The sequence below is a fragment of the Papaver somniferum genome, chromosome 5, assembly GCF_003573695.1.
Source record: "Papaver somniferum cultivar HN1 chromosome 5, ASM357369v1, whole genome shotgun sequence".
In the NCBI taxonomy this organism is placed as follows: domain Eukaryota; kingdom Viridiplantae; phylum Streptophyta; class Magnoliopsida; order Ranunculales; family Papaveraceae; genus Papaver; species Papaver somniferum.
In genome coordinates this window covers 12,692,691-12,708,731 of record NC_039362.1, presented here as the reverse complement: position 1 = coordinate 12,708,731, position 16,041 = coordinate 12,692,691, and the positions used below count along the sequence as shown (strand labels likewise).

The 16,041-nt window shown below is 35.4% G+C and overlaps 1 protein-coding gene and 1 long non-coding RNA gene across 2 annotated transcripts; both read right to left on the bottom strand.

The window, feature by feature from the left end:
- Window positions 1-814: 814 nt before the first annotated feature.
- Window positions 815-5,726, bottom strand: LOC113277273. Its single transcript, XM_026526409.1, has 12 exons — window positions 4,448-5,726; window positions 4,212-4,346; window positions 3,969-4,113; window positions 3,501-3,797; window positions 3,092-3,353; window positions 2,770-2,936; window positions 2,504-2,614; window positions 2,295-2,346; window positions 2,096-2,205; window positions 1,860-1,988; window positions 1,666-1,755; window positions 815-1,489 (listed from the first exon to the last, which is right to left on the bottom strand). Exons 1-12 carry the CDS (start codon window positions 5,509-5,511, stop codon window positions 956-958), a joined length of 3,096 nt encoding a protein of 1,031 aa, XP_026382194.1. The 5' UTR covers window positions 5,512-5,726; the 3' UTR covers window positions 815-955.
- Window positions 5,727-12,807: 7,081 nt separating this feature from the next.
- Window positions 12,808-15,062, bottom strand: LOC113280993. The gene is made up of 3 exons (XR_003325872.1): window positions 14,711-15,062; window positions 13,901-14,471; window positions 12,808-13,329 (listed from the first exon to the last, which is right to left on the bottom strand). It is a non-coding gene; the product is annotated as an uncharacterized LOC113280993 (long non-coding RNA).
- Between the last annotated feature and the right edge of the window lie 979 nt (window positions 15,063-16,041).

Here is a 16,041-nt window from a genome sequence, read left to right as displayed (position 1 = left end):
AGGGGGTATAGTTTTCATTCCTAGTTTGTATTTGACTTTTTATTTAAAAGAATAAGAATTGTTTGTATTTTTTGAAATGAAAATAATATCAACTAATAAAAATAAATCAAGATAAATACAGTTGAAATGATTTTTAATATTAAAGTTTGAAAGAAGAAAAGAGAAGAAAAGGAAATGTTGATAACAATTTTGTAAGTATAAACGGGTTAGTTACTTATTCGGATAAATAATTCTAAGTGTAAATGGATACCTGAATTATTTATTCGGATAATATCTTCTTAAGATATCGTGTTAATTACTTATTCGGATAAAAAAATCTAGATATATTTTCTTCGGATAATATCAGATGTAATTTTGGACGGATTACAAAGGATGGAATCGATGTGGCAGGCTGACATATGCGTTTTCCGCCATATACTGCTGAAGGTGCCATTGGTATATCACGTTTTACCTGAACATATAAGCCAGCATTGGGAAGTCAAGTGCCCAATCAAGAAGAAACGGTGACTGCAATCAACGCTTATCAGGCCATGAGCTGCCAAAGATCTGATCATCATGCATCTTCAGAAACGAAATTTATGTCCGTATATAAGAAGTTGCTCACGACATTCCAAGAATGCAAACAAATCATTTACTTACATACAAACAATTGAAGTATCCTTAATAGATGCGTTGTAAACTTTAAAAAGTCGACTCGACAATTACTGGACTCACTGAGCAATTACTTCAAATTACTTGTTCCTAAATCTTACGAAACAAATACTCTAAAACTGTTTGTTTATTAAAAAAAAATGATTTTATTAACAATGGCTTTTAACAGTATACAGTAGTCTGAAAGAATCCTACAGAATGGGGTTGATCTATCAACACCCCCTTTTTTTTTCTATAAGTGGTATACAACAACACACCATACAACATGAAATCACCAACAGTTACAGATAAGTGAAAGTTAATATCAACCCTCAGATGAATCAACTTGGCTCCAAAGGGTTTCGGCGTAAGCCTTTTCTTCGTCCTTCTCTTCGGGAACATAATTAGCCATCTCAACAACTTCCTCCTCTTCTGGTACCTCGTCTTCCATCAATGTCATAGTCTCTTCCACTTCTTCCCCTGCTTGGTTTTCAATATTTTTCTTCTCCAGCTCACCAAGTTCTGCCAAGGCCTCCCTCATAGCCTTTGCAGTTGCTGGTCTGTCACAATGCCGATATTTTGGAGCAGGCACAACAAATGGCAAAACAATGTCGTCCAAGTCGGTAGACTTGGAGTTCTTATCACAAGGGGGGACAACAAATATAATTCCAAGCTCGTAATTACAGATGTGTAGTCTTGAACTCTGACAAGAGGTGGTTCCGGCAGATTTATCTGTTCTCTCTGCAGATGGCGCAGCTACTGGACGTCCCCAAGCTGCTGGGCTGAAGTTATGCGAACCACAATACACCCAACCAAATGAGGATTTACATGACTTAGATCTGAAGCGTCTTCTGGCCACCTGCTTATCAAACAAATATATGTCACCCCTTAATACTAAAAACATAAAACATATGTACTGAGTTAGACCTCCAACATGCAAATTAACAGATGATAGCAACCAAAGAAACCAGTCCATCTATCCATGTCATCACCTCATTAACTATACATATACAAATGATAGTAATCAATTACTACCTTCACATGCATGGGATAGCCTACTCTGCACTTCGGATGAGGAATGGAATCACGCAACATATCTACAGTTCTCAGCCTTTGCCATGTTTTCTGTTGATATAAAGATAATTAACTTTCTATTTCTTAAGAGGATGACAAACATAACTAGATATATACTGCAGTAGTCAACAACAAAGAGGTCATCCATTTCATACCTCTGAGAAGCAAAGAAGCCGTCTAGAGGGCCAAATCCCACAAGGTGCATCCTTAACTCGTTGAATAGTAGGGAAAAGGATTCTCATGGATGGATTTCGTGCCTCTTGATTCGCATTCCAGACCCCCCACTGCAAAGAGAATTTAATGAGCAATACTGGATAGACAAGTAAAAGTCGGAAACTTCGACCTCATGGATGAATGCACTAGATTGTAATTACTGCACAAAGCATGCTACCTCTGGATCAGATTCTTCTGAATCAGCATACTGGGATGATCTCTTTCCAGCTGCTCCCGCAAAAGCAGCTAGGAATTTCGGGTCAATTGATGTCCCAATGGAGGATGAACCTTTTTTATACAACCAAACCAAAATGCGAGTGAGAATAATCAAAGAAATGCTGGAATTCTTCATGTACGTAAATTGTTAAAAAGCTCACCGTATATAAAATCAGTTTCAAGTAGCTCAGGCCATTTGTATTGATCTAAAACCTGACAGAAGCAGAGCAGCCACGAAGGAAAAATTAGAGGATATCAAAGGCTCAAAGCTACAGAATTATATTCAAGGATGTGTGTGTACCATAAAGAATGATTAAGAAAAATATCAATAAATAAAACAGTAACGATTTAGGTAACTCCGTTGCAATACCTCCCTTAAGCGCCAAATACCCGAGCACCTCTGCACAGATGCGAGAAGAGAGCATATGGCAGCAACATGCACTGGTTTTATCAAAGTTGATATTTCATGAAATTTAGGCCCCTACATTTCATCAAGACATAAGTTACTCACAAAGCACTCGTTGCACCAGAATAAATAGAAGAGAAGGAATGGAACATAGAAAACTAGCTCTTATTGACCATGTAAACGAGGCTAGTTTTTCTTCAACGAACACATGTACTGGAAGAAAGACATGCCTGTGCCACGTAAAGTATCAACTGCACTTTGCTGTTGCTTCCTTCTAAAGCAGCTGCAAGTGCTTCCTTTGGATAGATGCACGCAGTACAACTAAAAAGACCAGAATCACACAGCGGAGCAACCCAATTTGCTATATTTCTCGGCAAAAAGCCTAGTTGAACGCAATCTGTTCCATATGAATATTACACTAGAATTACCAGCAGAAAAATCTCAAATGAACTTGATATGCAAGAATGAGGTGTTTCTTTCACTGCCTGAAAAATAGTTCAATATATAAATAGTGTTCTACAGGAAGACATAGGTAAGTTTGGGAAAATATACCTCCCTCGGACGCTTCATCAAGGTCGCAGATGAGAACACTAACGGCATTTGAGTCGGCAGGTATATTAGTGTTTCGTCTTAAGAGAACTTCTGACATCCCAAATGCATTTTCCTGGCACCTTCTAAGAAAAGCAGCCAATGTTTTAAGCTGTGCACCATTTGAATCAGCACTGGTACGAAAACGGTACTTTAGACCAACTACAGAAGCTTCGACAGAACCAAGGAATTCCGTGCCAAATGACCGTGATGAACAATGTTTGGCCTGATTCAGGATTTGACAACATAAGCAAGCAATATCATTTTCTGCTTATGATACAGTCACAAGCATATTCAAGAGAAGGGAAATGATGATGAAGCAGTGTTTTCAAACATAGCATTGACCTAACATTATGCTGGAAAATCAACTTACAGACAGAAAGTTCATAGGCTCCAACGGATACAGATTCTTGTGTTTATGCATTCCTGGAACTGAAGCAACCAGATGACCAACGGCCTCAGAAAAGTCATATTTAGTCAACTCTGCAATCCACTGTGCCTGGCTAGGTACATCACTGAGAAGTGATGCTACAAACCCAGCTAGCTGAGCAGCAAAGTCAGATTTGAAGCATTTGTCCCCATCAGTAAAATGTGTAAAGAGAGATGAGTAATCAGCCTCGCTTCTACGAGGAAAGTCTTGCCACCAAACAGTATTTGTCACATCATTCCACTGCCAAACCAGCAACGCCCAGGAGCATGCAGTTTAACGAAATAGTTAGCACTCAAAACCATGAGAATTTAATAACAATAATACAGGAAGGTGAAAAAGCTCCACAAGCATGTTTCTCTTTATAGAGATTAACAAGAAACAAACACAAACAGACAAAAATAAAATAATTACCTGCTTTGAGACTAAATTTGCCGAAGTAACAACAATGCGTATGCTATCTTCCCTTTGCAAGACCAGCAATTTTGGATGATGGCATGCAATACCTTGTTTTGTGCGGTCTTTTCCAAAAGCTATAACTTCAGGAAACTGAGGATAACTATCAACGTAAACGATATATGTTAGTTAGTAGCGGCAACTTTCAGTAACAAAATTTATGCAATTTGCTTTCAAGATAAACAAGCAATCACCACTTACACTAGTACTAAGTTAGGATATTCCGGGTAGGGTGCTGAGGTTCTTTTGTCTAGGTCCGAACTCCAGCACCTCTCTGTGTTATGACATGCAATAGTTATTGGTAGATGAGTGGGAACTTCACAACATGACAAAAACCTGCCACAATATCGTCACTCTTCAGATATGAAACATACAAAAAAAAAATGTCAACTAATATCTATTTACTTTAGCAGGAAGGAGTGAAGAATTTTGCTTACCATAAAACATCATTCGTAAATGTCGCAATAAATACACGCAAAAGGCTTGCAACAGGATGAAGAAGCTCTGGTAGAGACACTACTTCGTGCTGATTGGATACAGCATCATGATCCACAAACTTAACACGGTTTAGATAAAACTTCTTCCCAGATGATGAACCTAATACCTTCAGATCATTCTTCAAATTCAAATCACTACAATTATCTCGACAAACAGCTCTAACAGAATCACATCTTAAATCACCCCCAACTATATCCGTATCCGGAACGCCACAAACAGCTGCAGAGTAATGTGGATGTCCATTTTCAATCCTTGCCATTTCTCTCTCCTTATTCAAAACCATACAACATCGCCGCAAGTGCGCCACTGGGTCAACACTATGCAATGTCTCTCTACATTGATTCAAAAGAAAAACTGCCCGGTCAATCAAGTCTTCATTTCTTCGCCTCCTTACAAACCCAAAACCTCCAACAATGGTTTTCCGACACTCCTCCAGTAACCACTTACTACTACTACTACAACCACCATACCTAATCTGATTACAACCCAAAACATCCTCTTTGCAAACAATCTTTTCCACTAAAATACAGAAACTCGGTTTGGATATTGACCCAGTTTTTACAAATGAAACACTATCACCAACAAAAATCTCAAAGACACCACCTTTCTTAACCCTAATACCATTAACAAAGACCCCATTTGTAGAAGCCCTAGTAAAACCCTCTTTATTATTACATTTCCGAACCCGGAAAAAATTCCCACTTTCACTCGAAAAATAACAGTTGTTAACGAATCCGTCTATGATAAAAAGCTTATTTTGATTACTATCAAAGAGAATTTGACAGTGACGATTGCTAATTCTAGAATCTTTATATACAAAATCACAGTAACGATTACAACGACCAATTGTGTAAAGTGAATCAGATTTCAAATGAATAATGGAATCACAGGCGGTGGTGGCTAAACTCAGAGGAGAAGGAGGGTTTTGAATTCTCAGGATTACGAATCCTGAAGAATCTAACTCGATTCTCCTCCGTTTCTTACTCAAATTTCTTAATTCCATTAACTAATAGATAAATAAATAAATCAATCCAAAAAAATTGAAAAAAATAAAAATTAAATAAAATCAAATATGGGGTTTTAGAGGATTTGAGAGAAGATGGGAATCCATTAAAGAAACTCTTTATCTTCTTTTATTCTGACCTGTTAATAAGAATTTGAAATTCTTCGAGTTTCTGATGAAACTGTTCCCGCGTTTACTTCATTTTCCCTCCAAACTGAGCTTCTGCTCGGTTTTTATTTGAGTGCCGGAGAAGTGTGTTAGAGAAGAATTGATGAAGGCACACTCACTCAAGGGGAAGCCCCGAGAAGTGTGTTAGAGAAGGTTTGATGAAGGCAGACTCACTTTAGAGGAAAGCGCCACATATTACCTCCAGTTATCTTTTGTTTTTTTTTGATAAGCAAAAGTTTTCATTCATATCTGTCTGGTCTTTCCCATCCATTGTCTTTTTCTATTTATTTTTCTTTTAATAGGAAAGATCAGACAGACCGAATTTTCTTTTTGGGACATACTAAGTTTTTTAAAAGTTATATTTTGTCCATGATTTCCATTTTTTATTTTATTGATTTTTTCTTTCTAGATACAATTTCGGGTAAAAAAAATAGTAACCTGTTATAGGGAGTGAAAAAATCATTAGAGGGATAATATAATAGGACAAAAAATTGAGATGGGTGAATCTTTATATGACTAGGTATACCTTTAATTCAGCTCCAATTAGCTTTTCGTTTCTCAAAATTATCTAAAATACGTAAAAAGATCAAAACTTTTACATTTTCAGAGGTACTTACGATTGGAATTGTTTACGTAACAAGCCATAAGTGGGAGTGGCAGTTCCTAACTGATGAACTACCAAGCATAACTGGTTAAATTTGAGGAAACCCCAATCGTAAAACCAGTTACGACTGGTAGAAAAAATTTGAGATGAACCGTAACTAATTACGATTTGTAAGCTGAGGATCGAGACCAACCGTAAATAAACTACGGTTGGTATATCAACTAAATATTTGAACCGTAAACATATATTTGAGCCTCATGAACATTTACGGTTGATAATGGTTGATACAAATACAAACCGTAACTATATTACGGTTGATAAGTTATAAGCCGCAGGTTATTTGGAGACATGCAAGAAGATTTATGGTTCGTAATGGTGGTGTCGACACCGATCGTAAGTGAAGTTACGGTTAGAGAAAAAAAGCGTAAGTGAACTAAATTCTCAGATTTACTAATCTACGGTTTGTAAATTGACTCTTACAAACAGTAACAACAACAAAATCTTCCATTACGGTTCGTAATTGAATTAAAATCAATCGTAACTCACATGAACCCAAAATTTAGAATTTCAATTTTTATCTAAAACCCTAGTTTTCGATAAAAATTTAACCTAAAACGAACAAAATTAAGTAAACCCCTAACTGGGTTTTTCAAAATAAACCTCATATAAGTCATTCTCGTTAGTTTTTCCGGTTGGAGGTCGACTATGGAGGCGAAGAGAAGATGAAGAAGAAGACAGTTTGTTTCTTCTCATCTTCCATTTAGGTTTAAATACTGTAGAGGATAATTCCGTCTTTTAAAGTTAAAAGGATAATCTAGGCAATTTACATTACCATTAGGACACCCCCTAACCAACTAGAGAGACATTATTATCATGGTGGTTTGATACAATTTCGGGTAACAAAAAATAGTAACCTGTTATAGAGGCTGAAGAAATCATTAGAGGGACGATATAATAGGACAAAAATTTGAGATGGGTGAATCTTTATATGACTAGGTATACCTCTAATTTAGCTCCAATTATCTTTTCGTTGCTCAAAATTATCTAAAGTACGTTAAAAGATCAAAATTTTTACATTTTCAGAGATACTTACGGTTGGAATTGTTTACGTAACCAACCGTAAGTGGGAGTTACGGTTCGTAACTGACGAACTACCAACCATAACTGGTTAAATTTAGGGAAAATCCGATCGTAAAACCAGTTACGGTTGGTAGAAAAAACTTGAGATGAACCGTAAGTAATTACGGTTTGTAAGTTGAGGATCGAGACCAACCATGAATAAACTATGGTTGGTATATCAACTAAATATTTGAACCGTAAACATACATTTGAGCCTCAAGAACATTTACGGTTGATAATGGTTTATACAAATACAAATCGTAATTATATTACGGTTGATAAGTTATAAGCCATAGAAAATTTTGGGGACATGCAGGAAGATTTACGGTTCGTAATGATGGTGTGGACACCAATCATAAGTGATGTTACGGTTAGAGAAAAAAAGAGTAACTTCACTAAGTTCTCATATTTACTAATCTACGGTTGGTAAATTGACTTTACAAACCATAACAACATCAAAATCTTCCATTACGGTTCGTAATTAAATTAAAATCAAACGTAACTCACATAAACCCAATATTTAGAATTTCAATTCTCATCTAAGATCCTATTTTTCGATAAAAATTTAACCTAAATCGAACAAAATTAAGTAAACCCTAACTGGGTTTTTCAAAATAAATCTCATATAAGTCATTCTCGTTGATTTTTCTGGTTGGAGGTCGGCTATATAGGCGAAGAGAAGATGAAAAAGAAGACGGTTTGTTTCTTCTCATCTTCCATTTAGGTTTAAAAACTGTATAGGACAATTCCGTCTTTTAAAGTTAAAAGGGTAATATAGACAATTTATACTACCATTAGGACACCCCCTAACCAAGTAAAGAGACATTATTATCCTGGTGGTTTGATACAATTTCGGGTAACAAAAATAGTAACATGTTATAAGGGCTGAAGAAATCATTAGAGGGATAATATAATAGGATAAAAATTTAAGATGGCTGAATCTTTATATGACTAGGTATACCTCTAATTCAGCTTCAATAAGCTTTTCGTTGCTCAAAATTATCTAAAGTACGTAAAAATATCAAAACTTTTACATTTTCAGAGATACTTGTGGTTGGAATTTTTTACGTAACGAACCGTAAGTGGGAGTTACGATTCGTAACTGATGAACTACCAACCATAACTGTTTAAATTTGGGGAAAACCCATTCGTAAAACTAGTTACGGTTGGTAGAAAAAATATGAGATGAACCGTAACTAATTACGGTTTATAAGCTGAGGATCGAGACCAACCGTAAATAAACTACGGTTGGTATATCAACTAAATATTTGAACCGTAAACATATATTTGAGCCTCAGTAACATTTACGGTTGATAATGGTTGATACAAATACAAACTGTAACTATATTACGGTTGATAAATTATAAGTCGTAGAAAATTTTGGAGACATGCAGGAAGATTTATGGTTCGTAATGATGTTACAGTTAGAGAAAAAAAGCGTAACTGCATTAAATTCTCAGTTTACTAATCTACGGTTGGTAAATTGACTCTCACAAACCATAACAACATCAAAATCTTCCATTACGGTTCGTAATTGAATTAAAATCAACCGTAACTCACATGAACCTAATATTTAGAATTTCAATTCTCATCTAAGACCCTAGTTTTCAATAAAAATTTAACCTAAATCGAACAAAATTAATCAAATCCTAATTGGGTTTTTCAAAACAAACCTCATATAAGTCATTCCCGTTGATTTTTCCGGTTGGAGGTCGGCTATGGAGGCGAATAGAAGATGAAGAAGACAGTTTGTTTCTTCTCATCTTCCATTTAGGTTTAAAAACTGTAGAAGAAAATTCTGTCTTTTAAAGTTAAAAAGGTAATATAGACAATTTACACTATCATTAGGACACCCCCTAACCAACTAGAGAGACATTATTATCATGGTGGTTTGATACAATTTCGGGTAACAAAAATAGTAACCTGTTATAGGGGCTGAAGAAATCATTAGAGGGATAATATAATAGGATAAAAATTTGAGATGGGTGAATCTTTATATGACTAGGTATACCTCTAATTTAACTCCAATAAGCTTTTCGTTGCTCAAAATTATCTAAAGTACGTAAAAAGATCAAAACTCTTACATTTTCAGAGATACTTACGGTTGGAATTATTTACATAACTAACCGTAAGTGGGAGTTACGGTTCGTAACTGATGAACTACCAACCATAACTGGTTAAATTTGGGGAAAACCCAATCGTAAAACCAGTTACGATTGGTAGAAAAAACTTGAGATGAACCGTAACTAATTACGGTTTATAAGTTGAGGATTGAGAACAACCATAAATAAACTACGGTTGGTATATCAGCTAAATATTTGAACCGTAAACATACATTTGAGCCTCAAGAATATTTACGGTTGATAATGGTTGATACAAATACAAACCGTAACTATATTACGATTGATAAGTTATAAGCCGTTGAAAATTTTGGAGACATGCAGGAAGACTTACGGTTCGTAATGATGGTGACGAAACCAATCGTAAGTGAAGTTATGGTTAGAGAGAAAAAGCGTAACTGCACTAAATTCTCATATTTACTAATCTAGGGTTGGTAAATTGAATCTTACAAACAATAACAACATCAAAATCTTCTATTATTGTTCTTAATTGAATTAAAATCAACCGTAACTCACATGAACCCAAAATTTAGAATTTCAATTTTTATCTAAAACCCTATTTTTCGATAAAAATTTAACCTAAATCGAACAAAATTAAGTAAACCCTAACTGGATTTTTCAAAATAAACCTCATATAAGTCATTCCCTTTGATTTTTCCTGTTGGAGGTCGGCTATGGAGGCGAAGAGAATATGAAGAAGAAGACGGTTCGTTTCTTCTCATCTTCCATTTAGGTTTAAAAACTGTGGAGGACAATTCCGTCTTTTAAAGTTAAAAGGGTAATCTAGGCAATTTACACTACCATTAGGACACACGCTAACCAACTAGAGAGACATTATTATTATGGATCAGCACCTCTAATGATTTCTTCAGCCCCTATAAAGGTTACCAAAAATAGCATTTGAGCTCATTTAAACGTATACATGAATATTTGTAATATCATGTATTTTATTTGCCTCATAAAATATTTTATTTTTGATTCGGGACAAAAAAAAAACAACAAAAGATCATCATCTAAAAATATATCAATTATGCATTGCATAAAGTATAATTTACTTTTTTTCCTTTTTGAGAATAAGGATTGCATTAAAGAAACACACTAAAAACACACAGAAGGAAAAATGTTATCAAGTTATCAGTACATGACATTTCCTTTTCTGAGATTGAGACAACACTCTATTAGTAGAACTTGTAACTTGATTACTTATTTTATTTACATTTATAAACCTATTTAGAAAGGCCGGTAAATCTTCTGTCCAGCTATTGAAAATTGAAGATTTCCTCGCCTCCGCAGCTAGCTTGTCTGCCACAAAGTTGCCAGACCTGTGAACAAACTTGAACCCCAAAAATTTGTTGCATTCAGCTAAACTTGCATTGATTCCTTAACTATAACCTGGTTCCTCCAATCCATCATTGTTGTCTTGCCTTTGATAAACTCCACAATTCTTTCACAGTCACCACCTTCCATCCAAAAGTGTTCTAAATCAGCATCTTTGGCCACTTAGCTCCTTGCAGGAGAGCTACAGCTTCCGTTTTTTCTGCACTTGAAGCAAGGGATACTCCATACTTAGTTGATCTTCCATTACCTGGATCCCTTTCAATTTTTTCCTAGCATCTCCATCTTTATCAGCAGTCACCATCTTATTGATCTGATTCATCCCATTCCCTAATTCTTCAATTTCCTCATGGTTGACGTTTGATTCCAATTTATCTGCAATATCATACCCCAGGAATGTTCCAAACTGATCTAATGAAATCTCAGATTGAACTTCATCGGTTACATCTACTGAATTTTAGTCTAGAGGAGCTATTCAATTCTACTGGATCTGGAGAGTTTAAAGGCATCTTGACTACTCTCAACTTCCAATTCTCTATAAGGAGTGTAATATTCATCCTCTTCCTCAGACAGATCCTTTGAGAATGAATAGTGAGCATCAGAAGTTTCAAAGTTGAAATCCGACATCGGTTCATATGAAGATAATATCTGAGTTACCACAACTTGCAGGAGACCCGATTCTGGTGGAACATCATTCAGATCTGGTGAAATTTCAGAGAACAACCTCTTCCTATTTTCTATGTTTTCATCTGAGTCTAGTACTATTTCCTCACCACCATCTCCTTCTAAGCCAACAGTTCTACTGTTACCTGATGAAATATCATCGACCGAAATATCCTCCCTATTTAGGACAGAAACATGCGATATATTTACAGGTGATTCCATTCTAGCATCAGAACCAACTGGTTATCAATTTGGTTCCCAAAAATAACTTTAAACTCAGGTTCCCAGCACAAGATTCAACACTACAGGAAAAATATACATCTACAACTGGAAAAGTACAACCTTTTATTAAAGGTCGTAGTACATCCCATGTTTTACAACCTTTTTCAAAGGAAGTGTTGTAGAATGACATCACTACCCTTCCCTAGAACCAAAGGGTTGCGACAAGAAAACGAACGACAACTCTTTAAGAAAAAGAGTTGGCATCAACCATCTTACACTTCACAAGTTTGGATTTTTTTGTTATTTTTGTATGAAATTGTACAACAACCCTTATAAGAGTTGTTGAAGACAACCAAAATATGAAAATAAAAAATATGGGATGAGGTGATTCGAAAATGAACATATTACGCGTTAGTCTAACCTATCAACCATGCTTAAACTTCCCAAGTTTGGGTTTTTTGTGCCTTTTTTTTCTAATGAAATTGTATAACGACCCTTATAAGATTTGTTGGCGTAAAAATATAGGATGTTGGAAAATGAGGTTGTGGGGATTTGATCCTGAGCCTCAGGCGTGCAAGTGCACACCAACAACCAAGCTTACACTATCACAATTCCGACAGGTTTGTGGTTCTTTTTTATACTAACTTCATAACAACCTTTGACAACCTTTATAAGAGTTGTGAAAATAAAATTAGATGTTCAAATATTAGGCTCAAATGAATGAGCCGTAAACAGCACGAAGCCTTCTCTGCAAACAATCACATACATTCTACAATGACAATGCATCTCATTTCATATTTAGTAGTTGAAGAAAGCATGTCCCTGGCATTTCGTTTCACATTTCACAGTTCAAGTTCCGTCCAGTTTAAGTACCCAAATATTGTTTTGGAACTTCAAGTTATGTAAGTACCCAAATATTGTTTTGGAACTTCAAGTTATGTTTCTTGAATTTTCCCGCATTCAAAGCACTCTAAACTTATAAGATGAGTTGCATCAATTTAATAGTTTAGATATAAAATGGTAACTAAACACAAAATGGAAATCAGACAAGATTTAGACTCAAGCTTATACAAAAATATTGTGTCGATTTAGATTTAGACCCAAGGTTATGCAAAGAAATTAGTTTGAGTATACAAGAAGACTGCTACATGGATATCTATTCAAAGAAATTTCCCTTACTCTCTCCTCCTTTTTCCGGGCTTGAGACCGACAACGAGATGATAAATTATTTTCACTGGTGGAGTTAAAAAAGGGTGTTCACTCTGAACTAAGATCAAACATCAAAATCACAATCACAGTAATAAGATCAAACATCACAATCTAAATTCACACTGTCTCAGATTGCAACTGCAACATCAACATATAATGAACATATGCCTGCAATTCAGCTTCCCACACTCAGCTCATGCAACTGCGGCTCAACCTACTCAAACACTGCCAATTTCTTTCTGCAGTCTTATAGACTTAGCACTTCCAACCCATGAACATCATCACAACTCCACCTGTAAACCATCTGCATCTTCAACTCAAAACCACCAGTAATAGTATCAACGGCTCCAGATTCTCCAGCTTCTCTTTCTCCATTTTCTGAAGCATCACAACATAATCACATTAGTACAAGCGAGATAAAACAGGAAATGAGTAAGCACAAATCGCAGCATAGAGTCATAGACTAGTATGTAGTTGAACCAATAGTCAAAATTGTGTATCCTATTATTGCATGTATTACTTATTAAGCATACATTCTATCCATAAGAAACCCCCACATTCAATGTCTCGAATTTTCTGAAGTTGCATCACCAACATTACCAAATTAGCATACTTTTACACTTAAGTTTCAGTATCTAGATATAAAATGATCATACAAACAAATGAAATAACAATGATTAAGATAAAACAAGACTTGACAAAGACTAGACTGAACGAACTTGATCTATCAAATCATTTGAGATACAATACTATAGTTACAGAACATCTCAATAGCAAACCATCACAATCTAAAAGGTAGCAGTATGATGCACAAAGCTAGAAAACAAAGAACCATGAGAAAAATCTTGATAAATCTACTAACAACATATCTTACAAAAATTTCAAACATTACTCATCAAAATTGAACAAAATTTCACCAAAAATCAAACTATTATGAAGAAATTTATACCTTACTGTAGATATTTTCAGCTACTCTTTCCTCCTCGCCTAAACCACCAGTAACAGTATCAATACCTCCAGTCTCAGCAACATCATACCAGCATTCATCCATGTAGTTTCCATGACACAACCATTAGGTTCATCTTTGTCTTCTATCCATTTCATCTGCACAACAGGTCCATCTTCTCTGTAGTCTTAACAACACTTCATAACCTGCAGCTCCACCATTTGCTTCGCTATTGCTTATCATCAGATGGCAGTAACACAATATCAACTTCACCATTACCTGCAGCTGTTCAGTCACCAACACTAAGCTGTAGCTGCAAAACCGATTGTGCCAATTACATCAGAGATTCGTACCATTCAACATCACAACCTGCAACTGCAATCTCAGTCCTAACATACATCTAACTCCCCCATGAAATCACAATTGCTACAGAACTAATTCATTCCATACTGCAATCGAACTTTGAGGCACCAATTCAGGCATAATAACACCCTGGCAAGATAAATTTTCACAATCAACAAAAAATTTACCGAGCCACACCAAAAACCATGATACAACGTTCTTCCACATGAACCTGAGATCAATGATAAGAATTTCAGATCGGAATAAAATTCAGAATTCGTAAATGAGACACCAATTTGAATTCCACAAAACATTAATTGTTAAAGAAAATTTAAACTAATTGAACCAAATTCAAATTATTATCTAGATTATTAGTTATCCTTGATTTTCAAAATTCCCCAAAAAATTTCACAATGAAAAACCTAATTTTTGATGGATTAAGAACTATAAAGAGAAAATGATGTCACAGACCTTTGCAATGAACCTTTGATGGATTAAGAAGTTGAGATGGTGGTGGTGGTGGTGGTGGTGGTTTGAAATCACATCTCAAATCAGTGTTGGTGGTAGTAAGTATTCAGCTCGATCTGTTGGTGTAATAAGTTGGTGAAGAAATATTCAGCTAGCTCGTTATTACGTTGATAGTGGTTTCAGTGATGGTGAGCTGTGTGTTTTCAGTGATGAAGGAATAAGAAGAAGATGAACGAGTTGTGGTGGTGGTGGTGTCTACAGACACAGTGATGAAGGTGCTACGGGAGATGAAGGAGGAGGAAAAGAGAAGATAAGAAGAAAAAAAATAGTGGAGGAGAAGAGTTTGGGAAATGGATAAATAAAAGGTAAGGAGAAAAAAAATAATTAAATGGACGATTAGAGATTAAAATGCGGTTAAAGATTAAGATTTTCCACGTTCCTTTCGCAACCTTTAATAATGGTCGTCGTAGGGGTACAACAATTCATTTGTCGTTCTGCTAAATTTTATGCACTTCTGCTATATTTTTTTTCAGTTCTGCTAAATTTTATTCATTTCTACTAAATTTTATTCATCTCTGCAAATTTTTTCTCTATTCTGTTAAAAAATATTTTAGTATGCATTTCTGCTAAATTTTTCTCTCTTCTGCTAAAAACAATTTTGGACAAAAACATTAAATTCTAGTAACTTAGGCTTTTTGTGATTTGGTAGAAATATCCGTCATGATAAAACTATTTTGGGCATAAAACTACTTCAGTAGAAATATCCGTCCCGATAAAACTATTTTGAGCATAAACCTTCTAGTTTGTATGTCGTTATACCAGATGGAATCTTACCTGTCAAAAGGTTAATTCATCGTTCTTACGAAGTTTCAGACTTATAATAGTCCGCTTGCAGCCAGGTTTCGAACTCGGAGCCAGGTCCAGTATTGAAGTTGCCGAAACGGGGTGTGTTTAACGTTTCAGGATATATATTCTTATGGAATATTCCTATGGTATCGACATTGAGCTTCATATTTATCGATATCGATGATGTATCATGCTAAGTTTGAAGTTTGAACTCTCCAAGAGATTCGTGGTTCATAGTTTGTTTGTCGTCACACCACATTTGAAGTTCGAATCGACACCGAGCTTCATTTTTATCGATTTCGATGATGTATCATGTGAAGTTTGAAGTCATAACCATCCAAGAGATTTTTGGTTCATAGTTTGTATGTCGTTATATCGAATTTGAAGTTCTAATTGACATTGAGCTTCTTATTTATCGATTTAGAAGATTTATCATTCTAAGTTTGAAGTCAGAACCCTCCCGGAGCTTCTTGGTTCATAGTTTGTGT

Excerpts from the sequence above, each read along its gene's own strand:
- LOC113277273 (XM_026526409.1), bottom strand. The coding sequence starts at position 5,511 with ATGGAATTAAGAAATTTGAGTAAGAAACGGAGGAGAATCGAGTTAGAT. Across the intron at positions 3,798-3,968 it reads CAAATTTAGTCTCAAAGCAG|TGGAATGATGTGACAAATAC; the intron begins GTAATTATTTTA and ends CTGGTTTGGCAG. Across the intron at positions 2,615-2,769 it reads TGATACTTTACGTGGCACAG|GGGCCTAAATTTCATGAAAT; the intron begins GCATGTCTTTCT and ends GATGAAATGTAG.